The sequence below is a fragment of the Manduca sexta genome, chromosome 16 (genome assembly GCF_014839805.1).
Source record: "Manduca sexta isolate Smith_Timp_Sample1 chromosome 16, JHU_Msex_v1.0, whole genome shotgun sequence".
In the NCBI taxonomy this organism is placed as follows: domain Eukaryota; kingdom Metazoa; phylum Arthropoda; class Insecta; order Lepidoptera; family Sphingidae; genus Manduca; species Manduca sexta.
This window is the reverse complement of record NC_051130.1, coordinates 7724437-7750035: the sequence shown is the minus strand read 5'-3', so window position 1 is coordinate 7750035 and position 25599 is coordinate 7724437. Positions and strand designations below refer to the sequence as shown.

Sequence of the window (25599 nt, the reverse complement as noted above, 5' to 3'; positions counted from 1 at the left end):
AGGTTCGGGGTTTGGGTATACACTCAGTTATTTATAAATTCGAGAATTTTTGATGTTGCCGTAATTAACTGGAGGGGATATATACCTATATGGGTCCTCCAAGAAATTTTCATACTAATTCAAAAAAATATAATAATATATTTATTGTCTCAGTTATGCCGAATACTTTCAATTGCTCGAATAATGCTAAAAATAATTTTATATAATCTTTTGCGATATTGACGAAAAGGAGGTGCGAAGCTTCGAAAGGTAAAAATAAGAAGACTGTGCGAACTTCCATTATCAAGGTTTACGTAATATCTACGCGAGTCTGAGTATATTTTTGTACGCATAGAATCAGATTAAAGTAAGGACCTAGGACAAACGAGAACTTCTAGCTATAACTCTATGTAAACTCTTGTGTAGATATCGACAATGCTAACAACGCTTCGTAACATATTAGCTAAAATGCGCAGTTTATTAGGACGTTGGTAAGCTAACATAATATCTTAATGGACTTCGAAATGAGGTTAAAGGAGCATGTTTTTTTAGAAAACAAGTTAAGCAACCAGCGGCGTAAAGTAATTTTTTCTGAAAAGGAACCGAACACAACATAATATAAGTACTAACTAGCAACCCGCCTCGGCTTCGCACGGGTGCAATGCTGATACTAAATACACTACAGAAAAACTGTGAACGTTGTATATAAAAACATAGCGGCCCGCTCTGGCTTCGCACGGGTATAACATAACAAAATAACAGTATTTCTCCACTATTTAATGGATGTTATTATATATATAAACCTTCCTCTTGAATCACTCTATCTATTAAAAAAAACCGCATCAAAATCCGTTGCGTAGTTTTAAAGATTTAAGCATACAAAGGGACATAGGGATAGAGAAAGCGACTTTGTTTTATACTATGTAGTGATATTCATAAATGCGGTCTTCAAATCGTTCTGATGATAATTCGATTCTACATAAAGGGAAGCCGGCAGCAATCGGGTTATATGTGTTGAGGTTTGCATAGGCAAATATAAAGCCTTTTTTATAATGTAACTAGCGACCCGCCCCAACTTCGCACGGGTGCAATGCTGACTATTTAATGGATGTTATTATACATATAAACCTTCCTCTTGAATCACTCTATCTATTAAAAAAAACCGCATCAAAATCCGTTGCGTAGTTTTAAAGATTTAAGCACACATAGGGACAGAGAAAGCGACTTTGTTTTATACTATGTTGTGATGTAAACTGGCCGCATAATAGTATATATCTTTTAGTATAATTGTATTTGGAATAAAATAACAATGTTACTGTTACTAAGCGTTGTGTGCTGTCTGTTACGGTTGTCTAACGTGTTAACTCTATAAAAAAAAATATAAGTTCCTATTCCACGGAAAACCTAGTTTATTTTCACGTTTACTCTGCAAGGGCGACTCGACGCCCAAGAGTATTCCATTCGCCACCGTAAGCAACATTAAACAATGACTCATATAATGTCGGTTTCGTTGGTGTAGTTGTTTTGCGTGTATTTTACGACCACCGTTCGGAGGTTGAAGTGATATTCGGTTTTTCTGTTTAGTATCAGAGTCGGATATGGCTATAGGCTCGCCCCCTATCACATCATGGGACGGAAGATAACGTGGCAAAAATTGGACGCCCTGACTTACGTATATCACGTCGACTGAGAGGGTAAAATTAAATAAATAGGCCTATCACATCATGGGACGGATGATATGTGGAAAATTACATAGCCAGGAATGTTACTTGGATTAAGAGAGTAATATTAAATAAATGAAGGTGTCACCCATGGCGAAAGATTAATACGATAAAAATACCGCAAAAATATTGCGTGTAACCGAAATTGTTTTGCGTTGAAATGCAGTGATTGTCGCCCACAACCATAAATAGGTCGCAATTTGTTTGTATGAACAATAAACGTTTAATGAATTCGATATAATTCATTATTTTAAAAGATTGTTTAATTTTTCGAACTCGTCATTCATTCATTACGTATTATAGGTTTTATTATGATAAAATTATTCTAAAGATAACTCGTCTACGACAAGTCATAGTATGTCTTATGTAGGTGTATCAATAGGTATAGGTTTTTAATACATTTTCTTGAAGAATATACGTACGTACGTCATTTTTTTCTTCTTCTTAAAAGAATACCAGCTTATGCTTGTGGTTTTCTTGGAGTATAAGTCTCTCTGTCTTTTCCTAAACAAAACCACCCTAGATCCAGGACATCTGTGTACTATAATATGTTCATCGAAATAGTCGTTGTTGAGTCAGTTCCCGGTTCGTGAATTAAAATAGACATAAAAAAATCTGCAAAAATATATTACTTATTACATTAAATCAAATTAAAGACATATCTTTTAAAAAAGCAGAAAACTCAGTATATTATTCATAGTCTATTTCGTATTTAAATACATTAAAACTAACACCTAAATTCTACTAAAAAATATTTAATTTGCATTGCTAACACATTTTTTGGCGGTTTTACGTTCTAACAAACATTCAAAATCTTCACGAACTGCATTTATAATGTAAGAAACATAAAATATAATACAATAAACATTGTAATGTGTGGATTGAGTTTGGATCAAAGGGAGGAAGATAGAGATAGAAGATCAAAGGCCTGAACGAAATAGGCTCCAGGGAGAAATATCATCACTCACGTGAAGCCAAGCAGTTGTAACTCGGAGAGATAATTTACATAAAAAATATAATTTAATTTGGACCGACTGTTGACGACGCCCTTGTCGCTTACGCAATTTCCATCTATCGCAGACGTCCTAAACATTTTATGGCGTATTCAGTTAATGCTATTGTGGTTGACATCCACGATTATTTTAATCTAAAGTCTATTTCCACGCGAACTAGATTAGGATAATATCTCGATGTTAAGATTTTTTTAATATAGTGGGAAAACAAGTAGGTCACTTGATGGTAAGTGGTCACCACTACTCATAAACATCGACAATACCAGAGGATTAATTTATTCGTTACTGACCTTTGAGGTAAGGATAGGCTCAAACTTCTTGTTTCATTCCTAGTTCTGCAGCACTGAACATTTTAAAAGAAACAACAGATCCTTTAATGTTATTTGTATGATTTAAAGTTTTGATGAATATATCTAGCCATTAAGTGTCGACAACATAAGAATACATAATAATTTTAATAAAATAATAATATAATTGATTTATTCTTTCCTAGCCAAATTACGCCCACGGCGGCCAATCTCAATGGACATTAGCTAGGTACGCAGAAGATACTATAGTGAACAAGTGTGTGCGCGATACACAGGTGCACTCTCTGTTCCTTCATTCTTACAGCCCGGTGCGACGGCAATCCGAGATGACCGGAGAAAGATCGATCAGGCGCAGGACCAACAACTTTACGTGCTTTCCGAGGCACGAGGGTATCACACCGCCAACTTCCTGACTCCGCGCAGCAACTAAGTAATTATTAAAGATCGAAAAACCCAATCACAATTATTATGGCTACCGAGGTAGAAAATTGTAATACAATTATGAACTATATTACAATAATTAAATACTCATTTGACTTGAAATATACGACAACGTCTCGCAATAACTGATATTTCATAACAGCGATTCATATAAAATGTAATAAACTGGTAGATTTATGGAATGGGAAAAAAAAATATGCGTTCTTTAGCACCAGGTTTTGATTAAATTTGGTTGTAAATGTTTTCATCTCTCTTCATAACTTAATGTATTTGTTCTAATATGAAGTACTGCGATGTCAAATTTTTGTGACTGAATTGTATTCTTCATTAATATTTTTAGCGTAATGCTGCGTATCATTTCACAAATTTTGTAATTCCTAGGGAGTAGTCTTAGTTATGTAGGTGTAATCCTTCACTGCTAAACGAGCGATTATTGACAAGCAATTCACACGTAACTTCGGAAAAAGGAAGATATATGTGACTTGGGTTTTAAAACCTTCGTGTCGGCAGTTCATTCCATTCACAACTAGTATATCGTCGCTATACATACCTACATAGTTCTTTTTAATGATTCTACAAAGGTTTAAATATATTATCACAAAAAATATTAAGTTTGTTTTTCCTCTATTTGATATGTAGCTCGCCACAAATACGTACATAGTTAAATCAGTGCAATTTACTAATTGTGGACTGCTACTGAAGTTCTCCTGATTAGGTTTCTGCATTCATTTTTCGCACGTGGGTGCGGACTTATACATTACATACAAAATGTACACAACGCATTTGATCTTAAGTATTTTGATCAAACGCAACAACACCAAGTTTAAAACGGAAATTCTCAATCAGACAGCCGATCGCCTGCGGCAAATTATCAAATATAATCCAACAAGTTCGGTATTTATACTAAAATACACAATAATTACTCAACGAAGGTAGAAAAAACATTTATTTATTTTTTCTTAATACTATGTTTTTGTTTCTATCAACTTAAAACTTGAATTAATTCGTCCAAACAGTTTAAAAACATCGTAACACAAAGAAGCTTATGACGAATTGTCAGACTAATTAAAAGTCACGTCTTCCAGGAAAAACATTTTTTTAATTTCTATATTAAGCCGTCGTAACTTAAACATAGAAATTAAAAAAATGTTTTTAACGTTTCATTTTGTTTGTTGGTTCATTTTCCTTACCTTTAACTTATTTTTTAAATAACTAAATTTGCTTTTATTGTCTTTGTTGGTTAGGATGTTCTAATAACTATTCAATAATTTTGTGAAAACTATAAGGTTTAAATTGTCAAAATAAATATTTGTAGTCATTGCAGAGATATTTTGTTTGGGTGTGTACATATGTACGTGATTTAAATGGGTAGCCATAAACGAGAAGTTAAAATCTGACTAAGTATTCCTGTACAGGTAACATTTATATTTTAAAGCAATTGTAACTGACAAATTTATTGTGTTTTTATTCTATTTCATCAAATCCTATTTGCGTAAACTCGTTTTGTGTACTTAAACATACAGAATTGATTATAGGCTATTTTATATCGCCATACCACAAAGCATTATACCTTTTTATAGAGAGAAGTTATTATCAAATATATAGTAATCTATATATATAAAAATGAATCCCTATTTCCCTTGGCTACGCCATCACGCGTAAACGGCTGGACCGATTTCACTATTTTTTTTTTGTTGTTGTCAGGAGAAGGATCTTATGAATGAAAAAATTGAGGTAGTTAAGCTGAACGTTAGAAAATTTAAGAAAAGTTAATTTCAGCAATTGACAGAATGCGCACTGCAAATTCATAGACATAAGACGGGACAACGTCTGTCGGGTCAGCTAGTGGTTTTAAATGTTGCGATTAAGTTGCTCTTTAAAACAAGGTTTATAATTAGGAATATCGAGGCGCGTCCCCGGGTCAGCCGCAGCAAAGGGTTTACAACGCGGCTAGTCCTAGCAACCGACAAGGAATGTGTGTCTTTGTGGACATTACATTTAACAAGGTGTTGTTTGTGGCTTCGCATGCGTTTCATACTGTTATGGAAAACACCGGAATTCGGAACACGTAAAAGAGAATGGCATTACTTTGCAAAATTGGGGAATGGATGCTAACAATTTTCCGAATTCTATTTTTACATTTAGTAGAATTAGTCTATATACTTATTACATAATAATATGTAGTTAGTCTTTTGCTTGTAACATCAAATAATACTGTATAATGTTTCAATAAATATGCGTCACCCGTTCATAGATATATAATTATAGATATAGAATGAGCAGTAAAATAAAAAAACGCGGGATTTTGTGGTATAGTATTAAATAATTTTTCTTTCATCTCTTAAACAAAAAAGCGAAAGCGGCGCCCCCATTACTGCATATAATATACCGACTTCCTTGGTGGCTTAGTTGTATCGCGTAGGCGATACGATGCCCAGTACGTATCCGGTAGTCGGACTAAAACAATGTGAGGTTTTTCCATTTTAAAAATTATTCAGATGCAGTTTGGAGACAGGAAGTTAGTGTTATGATACCCCTGTGCCTGGTATAGCACATAAAGCCGTTGGTCCTGCGCCTTATCTCTCTCCAATCTTGTCGGATTGCAATCTCACCGGACCATGTGAGTGAAGGAATAGAGAATGCACCTGTGTATTGCGCACACACTTGTGCACTATAATATCTCCTGCATACCTGGCTGATCTCCGTTGAGATTGGCCTCCGTGGCCGAAATTCGGCTAAAAGGGATTTATTTTATTTTATTTCATATAATATTATCTAAATTATGTTAAACTGCTTATTTTGTCATTTAAACATATTTGGTCAAAGCACCCTTATGACATCGAGTTGGCCTGCAATTCTAAAGATTGTATCTTCTGTCAACTACAATGTGAGTTTATCAGCAAGCCAATTCCATTATAAAGTTATTCGGAGTACAACGCCAGTTGCACTCGACGTTCTTTCAATAGTTTAATAAGCTATGCCTATTCATATAAATAAATTAACGGGACGTGCTTTTAATTTATATTTGGAGAAGTATTTTAAAACAAAATGTATTAATAGTTTGTGAAGAGTTTTGTACGTTTATTTGAAGTAAACGCAGTAATTGATAGCTCATAGATAGACTACTAATTATTGAATGAACATATCGCTTTTTTACTGCGGCCGATCTGGAAATCTTTAGGGGAGGTCCATGTTCAGCAGTGGACGTCATGCGGCTGATGATAATGATGATGATAGCTTTTTTATACCAGAGGTCTATCACGCTAGAGGAGCCGCGAGCAATAAATACCGTATAAAACTTCTATGCTTACATTTACTAGTAAATAAAAATAGCATTAAACATAAATAGGCCTTTCTGAAAAAATTATACTGCCAATTTTATTACAATTGATTTCAAAGACTTGCCCAGAATATTATTAAAATGGAAAGGTCGCATGTGGTAGAGTGTGGGTAATGGTTTTTACTTTTTGTCCGGAGCTTTAATCCTCAGAAGCTTGTCATAAAACTAAAGTTTCAGAGGGCTATGTCATGACATAGCCCTCCGAAACAACAACATGTTGTGAACGGCTTGCTTGTATATATTGGATAAATCTTTCATTTTTTTAAGTGGAATGTAGTACGTTAAATCGTTAATGGATGTTTGTGTTTTTGTTTATTTTACATTTAAGTGCATTTGGCCTGGAAGTGAGGTTATTAGTTCGATATTCAGGTTGGAAAAAAAACATTCGTTTTTCGATACGTCTGAGTCGTCAAAAATTTTAACATATGACAATTAGCGCGTGGTATATTATATTATCGAATTATACATTTATAAACATCATAGGACATAGCCAAGACGTCTTTCTGCAATCATATCATCCGTAGGATGTCCACTGATGAACATGAACGTTCTACAAACTTTAAAGCGAATTGAAAAAAAAATGGGAATAATGTGTTACCGTTAAGTCTATCGGTAGGATATGTTATTCTGACACATGACGTTAGCGTTAACGATTCTAAAAATGCATCTTCGTTACGGCGCCTGTAGTATGAGCTAATATTATGTTACAACCTTGTAAGTTCAAGTCTTTCCAGGAGAAAAGTATCACTGAGTATTTTTAGACATTTTGTATAACTGTAAAATATAAGTAGATTTTGTAACTTTGATTTTTCGGATGATCAACACATCAGTTCGCTCCGTGACCACGTAGGCTGTAGTCATTCAAACGTCGGGAGAAAATTATTATATAAAACCCGTGATAAAATCCTTGAAATAGTTTTATTTTAATGTCTAACATAAACGTAAGAAATCATTATCATATTGTGTGTTGAACACGGATAATAATTAATTCTGGTCAAGTTTTACAGAGAATGTAAGTTACTAAGTAAGATCTGAGCTAATATCCATATCATTTCAACAATATCTGTGTTTAATTCTAAAACATTTTTCCGATATAATAATACCTGAATATAAAGTAGGTTATTAAGTTTATTTGCGTTTTAATTTCTTCGTTTCGTCGTCTGAATTGTTAATAGAACGGCATGCAATTATCCTTTATGTTTACGTAATACTCAGCAACAATATCCATATCTACATAATAATAATATATGCAAATACGATCAACTGAATACGGCAGATAATTTACGTGAAAATATTACTACTGAAAATATTTTAGTGATTTCACCCGCACAGTATCCAATCAATTAACCCGATTATTATGACCACGCGGGGCCAATAAAGCCTGATCATATATTAATTATCTATTAAACATATTTTCAAAGTGTACACATATGCGGTGTTTAAGTGGTACAGTTGTATCGCGGGACTGCCGCGCCGTCTTGGGTTCGATCCCCAGGTCGGGTAAAGCAATATTGGGTCTTTATGTTCAGTACCCGGAGACAGAAGTTTGTGCTCAATATGGCTATAGCCTAGTCCACTTACACGGAGAAACCCAATAGTGAAGGCACTAGTTGCATTACTTCGGGGATATAAGCTGTAAGTGTATATAATGTGAGGGTGTATTTATCGGGTTCCTGTAGAAGGGTTCTTGCAGAATAAGATTAATAATAATTAATCATTATTAAGTAACTAACACAGAGGTAATATTAAATAAATAACTGTACTAATACATAACAATAACTAAAAAGAGAAAAATATTAAAATAACATTAAGATTGCTATAAATAAAAGGCTTTAGATTTTTTTATTATTTATTTTGTGCTGACGAACAAGCCGCTTGAAGTTAAGCCACATAACAGCCCATATACAGTAAACAATACCTCCGAAACTTCGAATTACGAAGCCACCGTAGCACTACGTATTTAATCATGAGACATTACATGATAAATCTCATGAAATACCCGATAACTACATTAGTTTCAAATTCCGTGAAACGTTTGAACCTAATATTTTAAATGTGAAATTTTGGGAAAATATTTGTATATTCGTTTGAAGTAAACGCAGAAACAACTGAATGGAGTTTGATGATATTTGGTACTCGGGTAGATCACGTCCTGGATTAAGACATGGACTTACTGATAATTTACTCCCATGGAAAAAATTGAATTTTTAAATCTGATTTTTTAAAGATGGCGCTGGCTTTATGTAGTTTTAAGGACTATTGTAGCGGGCGAAGCCGCGAGGCACATCTAGTTTACCATAAAAATTTATACTGCAACAAAAATACTCCTACTCAAGACCAAATCGTTATGCAACCTAAGATATTGCCAAATCATGCACAGAGCACAAATGGTATAAGACACATTTGTTCGAATATATTTTAAAAATATTATACAAAGAATCTTATATTTGAACTTAAATAAGTACGGTGACCTTAAACTAATTGGATTATAGCTCAGTCATGCAATAAATCACAGTGTCATAATAAAACGAACATATTTCATACAATAAATAACGAGAAAAAATTTGTTCGTTCATGTACATTCGATATCAAACATGCGATCTGTTTTGAGATATGATAAACAGAGATTAGGGGAAAAATGATTAATTTACGTTAGACATATCACATAAATCGTGCGTACTTTATTATCTTTGTTTGTACGCACTTGATCATTAATATATATTTTTTATTTGAATGATGAGACGAGCCTGCCCTTCGCCTGATGGTAAGCGATACGACCGCTCATAAACAGTACAAACACCATCCACCCCCTTGAATTATAACGTACTGTTTGGTATTTTACTGCGCTCGCCATCCTGAGACATGGGATGTTAAGTCTTATTATTTCCAGTACAATTTTGCCTATAATGTTCCTCACACCGGAACACAACAGTGACTACACAGTGCTTGGCAGCAGAAATATATATTGCGGATTGTATTTTAATATTGTGCCAGTCTTATATAATAATACCAACTCTGTATTATTTTATCCTTCTTGAAGGTTTAGGCCGGCCTAATTATGGCTTATACATATTACAGGTTGGCAGACTTTACATACGTTGGTAATTCAAATGTAGTTTTTAGGCGTATTTCCTCGCGATGTTTGCCTTCCCTGAGTAAATAAAAATCATATATTATAGGTAGAAAATATAGATAAACGCCTTAGTAATACATTATTATTAATAATAATTTATCAGTATTGATATGGTATGATTTAAACACAATATACTGAAATATTTTTACCGAATAGCAAAAAAAGCTAGACGGCACTATGTCATGCATGTCGAAAGTAGATGGCAGACTTAGATAAAGATAAAATGTCGTAATGTCCTAGAAAATGTATGCTACGCTTCTCAGCATGTGTTGCCAAAAGGTTTTTATTGAGACATGATCAAAATAACACATTGCTAGTGATAGAATATATATTTTCTATTCGCCCGGATTGCTATCACCGTATACAAGGTATTAAAACTCACCATAGTGGTCTACGTTAGTGTGTCGCGTTTCACGATCTGCCTGTGAATATTCGGTTCCAACAGGCCGGCATAATTGAGTCAACTACCAAGGGGTAATCATCTCTCGCCAGTCGACATTCTATTGGACCCCACTCTACTTAGCATCAGGTGCGGTGCGGTCTCTTTCCTGTGTCCGCATAAAAAATATATAATATTGAATAGTAACATTTGGGAATTCTAAAAATTGCTAGCTTCAGATTTGAGCTTCATAATTTTCTGATACTGTTCTGTACCTACGTCTTGTTTTGGAGACACTTTTATGTGGATTCAATAAAAAAAATAACGAGAAACAATACAAATTATTTATCGTTGTCAAAACACAAAGTAACAAAACAACAGAGAAGTTTTAATATATATTTATACGATGTCAATGATCCCAGTTATTTGACCGCTTCCAAAACATTCTATAATACACTAGCTTTTGCCCGCGGCTCCGCCCGCGTTATAAAGTTTTTCGGGCTAAAGTTTTTCGTTATAAAAGTCACGCTATATATTTTCCCGGGAGCCTATGTTCTTCCCAGGGTCTCAAACCGTCTCCATACCAAATTTTATCCTAATACGTTGGGTAGTTTTTGAGTTTAACACGTTCGGGCAGACCGATGCAGCGGGGGACTTTTGTTTTATGATATATTTTTGTAGAACTTTTTAAGAGGAACAATCCCGTCATACATTATTGTTGCATAACTTTAACCGTTTACGCGGCGCACGCAACAGAAGCTCTCAAAACTAATAAATTGTCCCCGTTTTTGCATCATGTTTCATTATTGCTCCGCTCCTATTGGTCATAGCGTGACGATATATAACCTATAGCACTCCAGGAACAAAGGGCTATCCAACACAAAAATATTTTTTTCAGTTCGAACCGGTAGTTCCTGAGATTAGCGGTTACTGCTCCGCTCCTATTGGGCATAGCGTGATGATATATATAGCCTATAGCATTCCAGGAATAAAGGGCTATCCAACACAAAAGAATTATTCAGTTCAAACTCCTAGTTTCTGAGATTAGCCATTACTGCTCTGCTCCTATTGGTCATAGCGTGATGATATATAGCCTATAGCACTTCACGAACAAAGGGCTATCCAATACAAAATGATTTCTTTAGTTCGAACCGGTAGTTCCTGAGATTATCCATTACTGCTCTGCTCCTATTGGGTATAGCGTGATGATATATAGCCTATAGCACTCCACGAACAAAAGGCTATCCAACGCAAAAAGAATTTTTTAGTTCGGACCGGTAGTTCCTGAGATTAGGCATTACTGCTCCGCTCCTATCGGGTATAGCGTGATGATATATAGCCTATAGCACTCCACGAACATAGGGCTATCCAACGCAAAAAGAATTTTTCAATTTGGACCGGTAGTTCCTGAGATTAGCGCGTTCAAACAAACAAACAAACAAACTCTTCAGCTTTATACTTATATAACAGTATAGATTATTTGTTACAGGACACTTAATCCGGAATTATGACAACTGACACGGTTCGCTTGTTACGAAAACCAAAATGATGGAAGACAATGATTCAAACATCACGCATACATTGACCAATTTGTTTGAAGAGATGCTATTGGAAACTGAGGTAGCGAGCGAGAATCGGAGCAATGTAGACTTCTCACACTTTCTAGCCGTGTTGCGTCAACAGTCTTCGAAGAATAGCAGTCACGAGCCCCTCGACTTCGGAACTCTTGTCAAGTTAGTCGATGGATTGCGAAGTAGACTGAACCTAACGAAATCTACAGAAGCGCCTTGCAATTACTGCGATGGAAACTTTCGAGACATCATCTTAGCATACAACAGCATCCACGGATACATCAGTCTCATTGTAAGTAACTTTTTCATTTGTACAACTAGTTTTTCTTTTGTTGCATAGTTTTGGGTAATTTGTAACGAGTTTTTGTTAACACAAATGTTGGACATCGAAAAAAAGTAAATTTACGGATTTTATCGTGGTTTTTAATAAATTCTTCCGTTTTGAAGACTTTACAGCCTTTATTGTCACTCGGCCGACTGAGGTATTGGTCGTCCGAATAGACAAACTTGCAATATGTACCTACATTTTACAATTATACATAAACATATAATAACTATAAAGGCAATAAAGGCCTCAAACTCTTTGAAACGTTGCGTCGGGAGAACAATAAAATACCAAAAACCGCTATAAAGTCCGTAAACTACTTTTATTTCGATAGTTTTGTCTCATTTGTTTGAAACAATTCATTCTTTTGGGAACCAAATAAGGATCACTTTATTTACTTTTTCATGAATTTTCTATCTGAAATTTAAACCAAATACAAACAATGTTCGTGTCTTAAATGTTGTTGAAACAAATACAAACTCATTTAGAAAATATACGACCAGCAAGTCATTAGAGCTGAAATTAACTAAAGTTTGAGATCAAAGTCACACCTGCGACACAATCTAACGGCAGAAGCCTTTGGTTACGTGAAACATAGGTTAAAGTTAAACTTTGAACTCTAATATTTAGATCAAAATATGTTTATTATAAAAGGTCACACAGATCTTCTTCGAAGGCAATTTAGGGTTTGCATAAAATTTTGAAGGTCTGTTAGAGATAGATTATAATAATATTAGCCCTGTATTATATACTGTTCCACTGCCTGACTATTGAGAGGGATTAGGTCTTAGTCCACCACGCTGGTCTAGTGCGGGTTGCTAGACTTCACACACGATCAAAACTCCTATAGAGAACTTCTCAGGTTGCAGGTTTCCTCACGATGTATTCCTTCACAGTTAAAACAAGTGATAATTTACAAAGAAACCACACATAGTTTTAGAAAAGTCAGAGGTATGTGCCCTTAGGTTTTGAACCTGCGAACATTCGTCTCGGCAGTCTCTTCACTCTTCAGGCTTTCGCCGCCGAGAGTTATTACTGTTTACGAAATCGTGTTTTTTCGGAATTGCTTCAATGCTGCATCTCATTAAGTCATCGTTTGAGCGTCGCAATAAAATGGCGTGTCGTTGTTCAAGGCTTTTGAAAACGACTAATTGCCGATGCTAAAAGATTTATGTGTGCAGCGGTTCAATACCACTCTCTATATTAAGCTCCCGAAAAGAAATAAATCGTCAATCATAAAATATTTCTGGTGAACTCTTGATCCTAGGTACGTAAGTATTATTATTTATGTATTTAAGGTATTTAAGTACTAAGAATATAAAGACTATACAAAAGTATCAACATAACAAAATATATAAAAACAAAACCTAACTGACTGCCTCGGTGGCGTAGTTGTATTGCATGCCCGGTACAATAGCGCTCTGAGGTCCTGGGTTCGAATCCCGGGTCGGACAAAGTGATATTTGGGTTTTTCTGCTCAGTATCAGCCCGGAGTCTGGAATTTGTGCCCGATATGGCGATAGGCTCGCCCCCTATCACATCATGGGACGGAACATACTTGGCGAAAAGTGGTTGCCCTAGTTGCGCCTCTGCATACCCCTTCGGGGATAAAATGCGTGATGTTATGTATGTTATGTATACATGTATATGAATAGAAAAAATATTTATTAAGTACTAATGATTATAATACGATTCACCAGGGTTGTACCTTATGAATACTCTATTTTATACTATATTATTAGCAACAGAAACGTAAAAGGCCTTATTATATCCCTATTGAAACTTAAGCACGTGACCCAACTCTCAAGTAAGGTTAATTGAGAGGACCGTCCTATAAAGGCATTGAGCATAACATCGAAAATATTTTGCTATATAGAAGCGGCTTTTTGAATTTCTAGATCATAATCGAATTTTAACTGAACTGTGTTTGGCTTTATGAAATTCCTTAATTAATAATTTATGACTTATAAAAAATTCTAAGGATTCTGGTGGGTTATTTTCAATTATTATATAAGGGGGTTAACAATTTGAAGGTATACTAAAACTTAAATCAGATGCTTAAGGATGAAGAAGGAAGTTTGTGTTATAAAATCGAATCTTAAGACACCAACGGACGCTGACTATATCAGAGATGTTTTTGTCAAATTCATTTTGATACTAACATCAATATGCGTGAGATGAAATTTCCTGGTACAGTTTCACTACAGCCTTTATGTTAGATACCATAAGCCTCTAAAATAAATACTTAAATGGCTTCTTCGCCTTACTATGAAAGAACCACTTTATTCACGTTCTAGATAGATATTTCATAGTTTAGGCAAACACAGCGATAATTTGATAATGCCTGACTGCTAACTTCGTTCGGTTATTATATCATTATCAATTAGCCGGTTGCATTCAACTGCTGGGCATAAGCCTCTTCAAAAGTACGCCACAGAGCCCGGTCTGCTGCTTTATGCATCCAGTCGTTGTCAGTACTCTTGTGTGGGTCGTACTGCTATCTCGCTAAAAGGCGTCCAACGCTACGTTTGCCAAGACGTGGTCTCCACTCTAGAACACGGTTCTTATGTTTGGCATTAATATAATATACACCAATACCGTTTGGAGGGAAACTGGTACGTACCAGCGTTGGTAATCTGACGTAGGAGATAATCAAACTTGTAATTAAAGTTTCATTCACTAATTGAATGTTCATTTCCGTAATAATATTACGCGGTCTGTGCTCCGAATGTAACTAACAAATGATATGCTAATTGAGGAATTCTATTTTATTGGGTGTTTGCGGCTTCGGCTGTATGAAAAGTTTTCCCGATACAAAAATCTTTTACTTATTCGTCCGTATGACACCAACGCCATCTACTTAAAAGTCAGATTAAATTTCAAATATTTTCTACGTGACCAAATTACCGGGATAAAAAGTAGTTAACTATGTTAATCCTGGAGATTGTCTATCGGAATGGTCTCATCCGATGGCCAATTTATCCGATGTCAATTTATATTAAAATCCGTTCAGCGGTTACTGCGTTTACTTCTAACAAACATCCAAACATTCGAATTAATATGAGTAATATAGGAAGTAAGATAAGATAATATATGTACTAGGTTTAGCCCGCGGCTACGCTTGCGTGAAAAAGATTTTTCAGGATAAAGATTTCCGAGATAAAAGTCCTGCTATATATTTTCCCGGGATAGAAAGTAACCTATGTCCTTCCCAGGGTCTAAAACTGTCTCCATACCGAATATAATTAGCGTGATGTTATATGTTATATGTTATTCCTACATCCTTCCACCATAAATGGACTATCCAACATTATTATCATTTTTCAATTCGAATACGTAGTTCCTGAAATTAGCGCGTTCACACAAACAAACTCTTCAGCTGTATAGTAATATTTTTTTTCGTATTTTCAATTCCGTATCATTCAAAACAGCTCGTACTTTCCTCTTCCAATTTCGATATAAGTTTGTGGTCCCACAATACTGAGATCAAAGGACACAAACCAATGTTGTCTTGATTTCCTGAGATCTTAGATACTCGGAGGAAATTGAAATAGCGATCTTATATTGTTTGTTACATGTAGCTACCTTTTGAGTCGCAAATCCGGTAGTGTCGAAGTCTTGACTACCTAATCTGTAACAGTTATATTTGATCTTCGAGATTAAAGTGGTTATTTCTTTGATCGTATAAAAAATAGAGTCAAACGTCTGTTATTTCAATTCGTGTGGTTAAAGAGCATCGAATTTATTTCGATTACCGTCAGTAATGTACTGCCGCGTACGTGGTGAAGTTTATGCTATTTTACCAAAATAATAGTAGCAAAATAGACCACAACTTCTATGTATTGTCTAATCACTAGGTCGAAATATGTATACAATTTTAGTCCGTACTGTATTCTGTTATTTGTACCAATCAAAATAAAGTTTCATCATGCGCTTGCATATAAATTGTTTCGATGTTTTTCGGTATCGAAATGCAGATTGTTTAATGTTGGTAGTTGATGACGAATACTTCGCAACAACTCCTACTACTATCATGCACCGTAACAACATTTCAAAGCAGAAGTCTTAAAGATTAAACGCATAGAGTTAAACTATTTTTTCTGTTCCGCCAGAATAATCTATATCATTGTCGGAGTTACTGTTTACAACCGTGGAGCGTATGAATGACGTCAGCTTAAAAAACGACGTAAACAAGCCGTTAGTTAAACACTCATAAACAACCACAATCAATTAGCCAGATCTCTGTACAAATACGCAACTGTTAAAAATCTTGAATGGTATTTCTATATATATTTATACCACAGCAAAGATACCACCTATGGCGCCGCATGAATAAGTTGGCTTGTTTAGGGTAGTATTACCTATGAAAAAAACACGTGGTTTCCGAGGTGTTATTCGTGTTTATGGTAGGTGAAGTTCATGTAACAGGACAAACTTACTTGTGTGACGGCAACTTACTTCTTACCAATATTATATTTGTACGTAAAACATAATGTGTTTACAAAATATGAGTTCTTAAATAGATGGTGCTAGCATAATACAGTATTTATGGGATTTTTGTTACGGGAATCCGTTTTTATGCGGGCTAAGCCGCAAGCTCCACCTAATATGCTATATGTTTAATAATGAGCACGGTAATTTTATATAGTAGGAGGATGAGATGGCAGAAGTACGATCGGTCGCAATTACCGTAGTATTAGGCTTACTCTGCTCATTCGCCTGTGTTTTTCATCTCTCAGGGCGGCTTATCCCGGTGTTATGCGACGGGTGACCTCAAATAACTGCTCAGTCGCCTTTGAGGTTTGGCGGTTGTGCTAATCGCCCTTTCCCTGCCACACGAAAAAATGTTAGGCTAGTAATCTTGGAATCAATAAGGTGCTCCGGTTGAAGAATAATAGTACCTATAGCTAATATAATTAGGGGCATTATAAGGCTGAACATTTAGTGTCAGGATTGTCGCAGTTCATTGTCATGCAGTAATTTTAAATTTGAAGTTCTAGATGGTGTTGCTACTATTTATGGCTAGTCTTTTTGTTAACGCGTACCAGTGTTGTCATGAATTTGTATAAATAATCTATAAGTTACACAATATGTTATCTTGTGTTTTGAGTGATGTTGTTGAGGCAATCGCAGTCTTACCATCAGGATATGGAGACTAGAGGCAATGAGAACCATCCTGAGTACGGAAAAGTGTCCTTCATAAAGCATCAGTTAGTGGTGGCGCCACGATAAGTAGTGGGTAAATTGTAACGATAGTGCCAAACATTATTTGAGTAGGATATTGAAGTAAACAAGAAAAATGGCTTCCGCTTTTTATAGTTGAGGTTAAAATATTGCAGTTCCATAAAACTCCGTACATCAAGTACATATAACAATAATTCGAGTTCGACATTTCACTCTGTTTATAATTAATAAATTTATGTTATACCTTCTTGCTTCGCTAGCGCTATTGTGGATTTTTGAGTTTTAATTTGCTGTTTACAACTGGCAACTTATTCTACTTTTCTTCCATATAAGATAGTGCTCCTTGCTTCTACCCGCCATAGTCCATATATCAAGCAAGCGGATTACTCGCTTCGTCATTAAGATATATACCATAGTTTGAAACGCTTGTATACATGCGCTCTCTGCCTGGTATTCGAATACATAATTTATTAGATATTAATAAACCGATATTAGATACTATATAACGTTATTATACATGCTAACAGTAATTAACTATGCTAAAATTAATATCCTAATAATGAAATAGTGGGAAGCTTTTGTAAACATATTAGCTTTTAGGCACGGAAACATCTACAATTGTATTATCCATTGCTTGGATGAAAATATCGCTAACTTTAGTTTTATTTGTTGTGTTTTGTTTTATTTATTATTAGACTTTATGTTGGTAGTATGACTGCCTCGGTGGCGTAGTTGTATTGCATGCCCGGCACAATAGCGCTCTGAGGTCCTGGGTTCGAATCCCGGGTCGGGCAAAGTGATATTTGGGTTTTTCTGCTCAGTATTAGCCCGAAGTCTGGAATTTGTGCCCGATATGGCGATAGGCTCGCTCCCTATCACATCATGAGACGGAACATACTTGGCGAAAAGTGGGTGCCCTAGTTGCGCCTCTGCATACCGCCTCGGGGATAAATGCGTATGTATGTATGTTTATGTATGTTGGTAGTGCTGACTATTCGTGTGGCAATCTGCTGTTTATTTACTTTAGTCATCGCTTACCATTAGAGAACCCACTTAGTTGCCTTTCTGTATTTTAAATGAAGACGTGCAGAATATAATTTCTTTCTTTATCCTAATAAACACGTCACCTGGGCCTCTCATCAAAATACAGTCGTACTGTAACATCCAGCTGAATGAGAAGTAGATGCCTTTACTGGTCTTTAAATATATACACTAGCTTTTTCTCGCAACTCCGTCCGCGTGAGAAAGTTTTTTTGGAATAAAAGTCCCGCTATAAATTTTCCCAGTGTTTGTAACATTTTTCAAAAACGTTCTACTCTTATTGGTCGTAGCGTGATTTTATATAGCCTTCCTCGATAAATGGGCTATCCAACATTAAAATAATTTTTCCAATTCGAACTTGTCGTTTTTGAGATTAGCGCGTTCAAACAAACTATTCAGCTTTATATAATAAGTATAGATACATTCATTGTGTTCAAAAATGTGCCAGCAATGAAACTTTCTTTGTTTTTTAGAATATGTAAATTTGTGGATCTTCTGGTAAGTATGGTTTATAAGATTAACTAATACAAGTTTACACCCACGGGTACATTAAGACTCTCCCTCGAGCAATGGTTTTGACCGATTCGGTCCATACTTGGCGGTGCGCGAGTTTCGGGCGGGGGAATATGCAAAAAATTAGGAGATTTTTTTAAATAATTGTTAGGACTTTTGAAAACTACTACTAAACTACCAAAATATTTCTTATTTAAATGTCTGTATAATAGTGTTGGTTGTTAATTAAATTATGAACTTTATAAGGACTTACGGAATCAATAATTATAGTAGCATATTCATTATGAAATTCATCAAACAATCAATATCCAAAAATTCGAAACGACCAAAGCAATGTTGTATATTGGAGAAATATGTTTTTTATTTATATACGGGCACCGCAAAGTGACCACACAGCACCTGATGGTAAATGGAGTGTCATCCAACAGAATGTCGACGAGCGTGATATGGATTACCCCTCGGCAGTCGCCACAATTATGCCGGCCTGTTGGAACCGGATATTCACAGGCTGATCCCGAACCGCGACACACTTACGTGGTGACACACTCATGTTTATTTTGTTGTCTATATTTATAATTACAAATTTTGAATACATAGCTTCTATCAATACATTCAGCGCGGTATTTCTGATGACACCGCCTTACCATGTAATGGTTACTATACACGCGCGGAAAATATCCATTAACGAAATTAAACTGCCATAATAAAACACATTCGTCATTACCGTCATTAATGCCTATGTAATTTGGCTATAGAAATATTCAAGCGTATTCATCATTTCAGCCGGGAATCGTCCACTGCTGGACATAGGCCTCCCCCATTGAGCGCCACAGGGACCGGTTCTGGCCCGCCCTCCTCAAGCCTATTTAATTAAATATATTATGTACTAGTGTATTTATGCAGTCGTCCTGTGGCCGAAATTCGACCGTCGAATCTATATATAAAATGAATCCCTATTTCCATTGGTCACGCCATCACGCGTGAACGGCTGGACCGATTCACTATTTTTTTTTTGTTGTGTTTGTTATTGTCAGGAGAAGGTTCTTATCTTCTTCTATACTTATAACTAGCTTTTGCCCGCGGCTCCGCCCGCGTTATAAAGTTTTTCGGGCTAAAGTTTTCCGTTATAAAAGTCACGCTATATATTTTCCCGGGAGCCTATGTTCTTCCCAGGGTCTCAAACTGTCTCCATACCAAATTTTATCCTAATACGTTGGGTAGTTTTTGAGTTTAACACGTTCGGGCAGACCGATGCAGCGGGGGACTTTGTTTTATGATATATTTTTATAGAACTTTTTAAGAGGAACAATCCCGTCATACATTATTGTTGCATTACTTTAACCGTTTACGCAGCGCACGCAACGGAAGCTCTCAAAACTAATAAATTGTCCCCGTTTTTGCATCATGTTTCATTACTGCTCCGCTCCTATTGGTCATACCGTGACGATATATAACCTATAGCACTCCAGGAACAAAGGGCTATCCAAAACAAAAATATTTTTTCAGTTCGAACCGGTAGTTCCTGAGATTAGCGATTACTGCTCCGCTCCTATTGGGCATAGCGTGATGATATATATAGCCTATAGCATTTCAGGAACAAAGGGCTATCCAACACAAAAAGAATTATTCAGTTCAAACTCCTAGTTTCTGAGATTAGTCATTACTGCTCTGCTCCTATTGGTTATAGCGTGATGATATATAGCCTATAGCACTTCACGAACAAAGGGCTATCCAATACAAAATGATTTTTTTAGTTCGAACCGGTAGTTCCTGAGATTAGCCATTACTGCTCTGCTCCTATTGGGTATAGCGTGATGATTTATAGCCTATAGCACTTCACGAACAAAGGGCTATCCAACGCAAAAAGAATTCTTCAGTTTGGACCAGTAGTTCCTGAGATTAGCCATTACTGCTCCGCTCCTATTGGGTATAGCGTGATGATATATAGCCTATAGCACTCCACGAACAAAGGGCTATCCAACGCAAAAAGATTTTTTCAGTTCGGGCCGGTAGTTCCTGAGATTAGGCATTACTGCTCCGCTCCTATTGGGTATAGCGTGATGATATATAGCCTATAGCACTCCACGAACATAGGGCTATCCAACGCAAAAATAATTTTTCAGTTTGGACCGGTAGTTCCTGAGATTAGCGCGTTCAAACAAACAAACAAACAAACAAACAAACTCTTCAGCTTTATATAATAGTATAGAAGTATAGATAAATCTGTAGAGAGGTCAATTCTGTACATGAAATATATTTCCAAAATAACTATCAGTGGGTGATTAGGGATCGATACTGATGCCAAAAATGCAATTAGTAAAATTTTTGTCTGTCTGTCTGTCTGTATAACCGTTATAGAAACAAAAACTACTCGACGGATTTTAACGAAACTTGGTACAATTATTTGTCATACTCCTGTGCTGGTTATAGTATACTTTTCATCACGCTACAATTAATAGGAGCAGAGCAGTGAAGGGAAATGTTGGGAAAACGGGAGAAGTTACTCCATTTTTAAGCTTCCGTCGCGTGTGCAACCTTAATGGTTAAAGCTACACAGAAATCATGTATGACGGAAATGTTCTCCTTAAAATTATGTAAAAAATATCCCACGATAGCATATGTCTATCTTTTATGGTTGACTCAGAATAACACGTGTAACTCCCGATAGCTTAGCAGTTCGAAGCTTTCTCATTATATTTGTCTACTCTTACGTTTATAACACTCTCAGTCATTCCTAATTAAAAAAGTTAACATAATTAAATATTCCATAAAAAAGAATCATAGAAATCGGTATAGAAACACCAAAGTTATACATGAAATACGCTAATAATAAGCCATCACGCGTGAATACTGAATCATGCTATAAGCTTCCTTCGATTTCACCAGGATCCCATCATCAGACCGGACAATCGGACCACCTGCATACCACCATACATTAAAAAAACATCCCGACAAATTGAGCACCTCCTCCATTTTTGAAGTCCGAAATCCACGCGGGCGAAGCTGCGAGCGGAAGCTAGTGAAAGAATAAATTCAAAAAATTGCGCGGATAATTAGAAAATTTAAGAAAACTTAACGATAATATTAATTTTACATAATTGTCAGTGGTTTCAAATAACTGTCAACGATCGAAAGAATGCACGCGTGCATACATAACTTTAAGAGTTTAATATATTTGTAACACATATTGTCATGATGTGATAGAGCGAGCCTGTCGCCATATCGTGCACAAATTCCAGACTCCGGGCTGATAGTGAGCAGAAAAACCCAAACAACACTTTGCTCGACCCAGGATTCGAACCCAAGACATCAGAGTGCTACCGTACCAAGCATGCAGTACAACAGGCCGTCGAATTTAATTTATATATTTATAACACATTTTATACTTTTGTACTCCTCTATATTAATTTTAATTATGCCAAATCTCACACTCCGTGCACGCATGCTTAAAAACGAGTACATAGATTTTTCTTCACGTATTATACAGATACATAAAATAAGTTATGATTAGTTTTTAATGCCATATCCAGGATTAAATATGTATGATTTGAATAAATAAATTAACAGCTAATATCGAGTCCATTATTAAGGCATTATATATTCATGGAATATTTCCTTTTTGATAGTGCGGCGTTGAAGCGCCATTTTCATAAATATGCCTTTGTCAATCAATAATAATGCTAGCTTTATTCACTGCTGCGGGTCGGTTATACTACTGACAGGGTTTAGTCGGTGGATTAAGGCCTAAATCCATTGGGCAATGTCAGTTTGTTGTTCAGCCGTCATAAGGAAAATAGGCGTGTCGAACAACATATTGTTTCTCCGTATAAAAATGTATGTAGACACGTCATTTTTGTTTATGGTAGCAGTGTTATTGAAACTGACTTTCATATTTTAAAGATTGTTACTACGCGAGCCTGAAGAAATTTTAGTATATTGGGAATATATTTGTTCATTACATTAAGGCGATTAGATGAATCATCCATCACTACATTAATGACAGTCAAGGCAAAACACTATAGACTCACTCTGAAAAACTATGTACATACTATTATATAGGTATATATATTTATGCATAGGTTTGTTGTTGTAGCACATATTTATTACAGAAAGAAAAGTCTAGAAGCATGGTGTATAAAGCTCTTTATATTTTAAGAGTTGGTACTAATATTTATTGTGCGTAGCTGCGAAGGCTATATATAATTTTGATTGTTAAAGCATAAATCAGTGATACTAGGGAACCTGTGGATAGCAAATATAATTTAATGTATTTATATTACGCTCTCTGCTTAAGTATACTACTGTTTTACGGATTGTATCGCGGTTTTTATATTATAATTTTCTCTCGACCTTTCGAAGACTTTCAGCCTTCGTGGTCACGGAGTGGACTCCGTGATAAAATTCATAAAACAGTAGCATACTTAAGCCTCTCCTTACCTATTTAAATAAAATAAATGGTTGAGTATGACGAATAAGCGATTGGATGTCATTGGTTATTTTTCCTACCATAACAATATTACAGTATTCACCATTATTAAGTTTAATAAAAACTCGACTGTCTGCTTCGGTGGCGTAGTTGTATTACGGTGCGATTGTTCTACCGAGGTCTTGGGTTCGATCCCCGACTTGGGCAAAATTATTTAGGATTTTCTACTTAGATCACCCCTGAGTATGAAACTTGTGCTCGATATTGCGATAGACTCAACCCCTATCACATAATGGAATACACACGGCGGAATCTAAGTCCCGCCGTTGCGCTGCTGCTTATCTCTTTGGGGGATAAAAGGTGTGAGTATGTGTATATGTGTGTATGTAATAAAAACCAGTTTTATACATACATACATACATGGCACCACGCCATGCCGTTTTCCCATTACAGTAGGCAGAGATACAACATACAAACATTTCGCGATAAAAATTAGTTAACCAACCAAATATTTGTATATTTGATTTATTCTTCATTTCAGTAATAACATTGTTCTGCCACGAATCTAAATGGATTCCATAACTTCCTCAGGTTTCTTTATTAAAAAAAGTAATTTCTTACAAAGAGTATCTGGTATTTAATATCTGTGGTAACATCGAGTTAGTAAAACAGCGACTCAAATAACATCCCTAGTTAAGTGAAAATATGCTTTGTAAGAAACAAACAGAGTACTCTTTTGTGTATGATCTTAATACATTAAGGAACGTGAACAATACCGTCTAAGTCATGTTTAGCCAATACTTTATCCTCGGTTCATATTAATTTGAGATGTATTTGGTGTATTTTATGCTAGCAAGCAGTAGTTGCGCAATGCCATACGATTTCATATCAATGGCATTTGAATGTTTTACTTTATAATTATTTTTCGTAACTAGCATCATAGATGCAAGTCTTACTTGTATCTGATTATTAATAACTCGAAAAATGCATTGAATTTATTGTCTGTTTTATAATAATGTTTTGCTCGCGTCTACACAAGCGTGGAATCGGTTTCTAAAATTAAATTCTGGTTCCCAAGAATGGGATACTTATAAAGTAGCATATCATATAATTCTCCACCATATCCTGTATATCATATAGGATGTGTTGACAAATACATTTCCAAATTTTAAAAATGTTTTGACATTGTTAAGAAAGTGTAGGTAATGTGCTCTTTTCTCAAATTTTATTCATTATGTAAGTGTTTTTAGGGTTCCGTACCTCGAAAGGAAAAACGGAACCCTTATAGGATCACTTTGTTGTCCGTCCGTCCGTCTGTCAAGACCCTTTTTCTCAGGAATGCGTGGAGGTATTAAGCTGAAATTGATATCAAATACTAAAGTCTGCTGTCCCTTGGAGTTGTGAAAAAATCAAACTTCTAAGCCAACGCAATCAAAAGATACAGCCGTTTATGTCGCAAATTTTCAAAACTCGCAAGGGAATCAAAACCTACAGGGTACTTCTCGTGAACTAAGAATCTTGAAATTAGGTACGAAGCAACGTCTTATATTACAGATAAAGGAAAAAATACGAAAACTGTAAATGTTTAGTTAGATCATATAATAAAAATATTTTTAATAATTTTAAAGTTACTACCCCTTTCCTCATGAACGCGTCGAGGTATTAAATTAAAATTCATATCAAATACTCAGGTCTATAATACTTTTAAGTTGTAACAAAATCAAACTTTTATGTCAACCCAATCAAAAGAAACAGCAATTTAAGGCGCATATTTTCAAAATCGCAACTACTCGCAAGGGAATCAAAACCTAAAGGGTACTTCTAGTCGACCTAGAATCTTGAAAGTTGGCTTGGCAAGGTTTTATAGCACATATGTATAAAGGAAAAATTCCGAAAACCTTAAATTTTTAAACCTATGTCTTTAATTTATGCTCGTCCAGTTTTCCATATTGCAATGTTATGGATTTCATTTTGCAATAAAAAATACCATAACTATGACTCCATTGTCGCGATGAGTGGAACTTTTACTTACCAACAAGTTTGTATGGAACCCTCATATATTATAGTTAATATCAATACTGGTTACTTTTTTTCAATGCATGCTGTAACACATGAGAATATTGTATTTAATATTATCTTTATTTTTAAAGGTGACTTTTTTACATTAAATCATATCTTTAAAAAATAATGCATATAAAAATATAAAAAAACAATGGCGAAGCTCA

General features: G+C 35.4%; 1 protein-coding gene across 1 annotated transcript in view; it reads left to right on the top strand.

Annotated features, from left to right (window-relative positions):
- Positions 1–25599, top strand: part of LOC115447766 (sex peptide receptor) — a 59174-nt gene that overhangs the window by 10621 nt on the left and 22954 nt on the right. Inside the window, exon 2 of the mRNA XM_030174985.2 lies at positions 11804–12177. Coding sequence (XP_030030845.1) covers positions 11860–12177 — 318 coding nt within the window. The 5' untranslated portion in view covers positions 11804–11859. The remainder of the gene's footprint in view (positions 1–11803; positions 12178–25599) is intronic.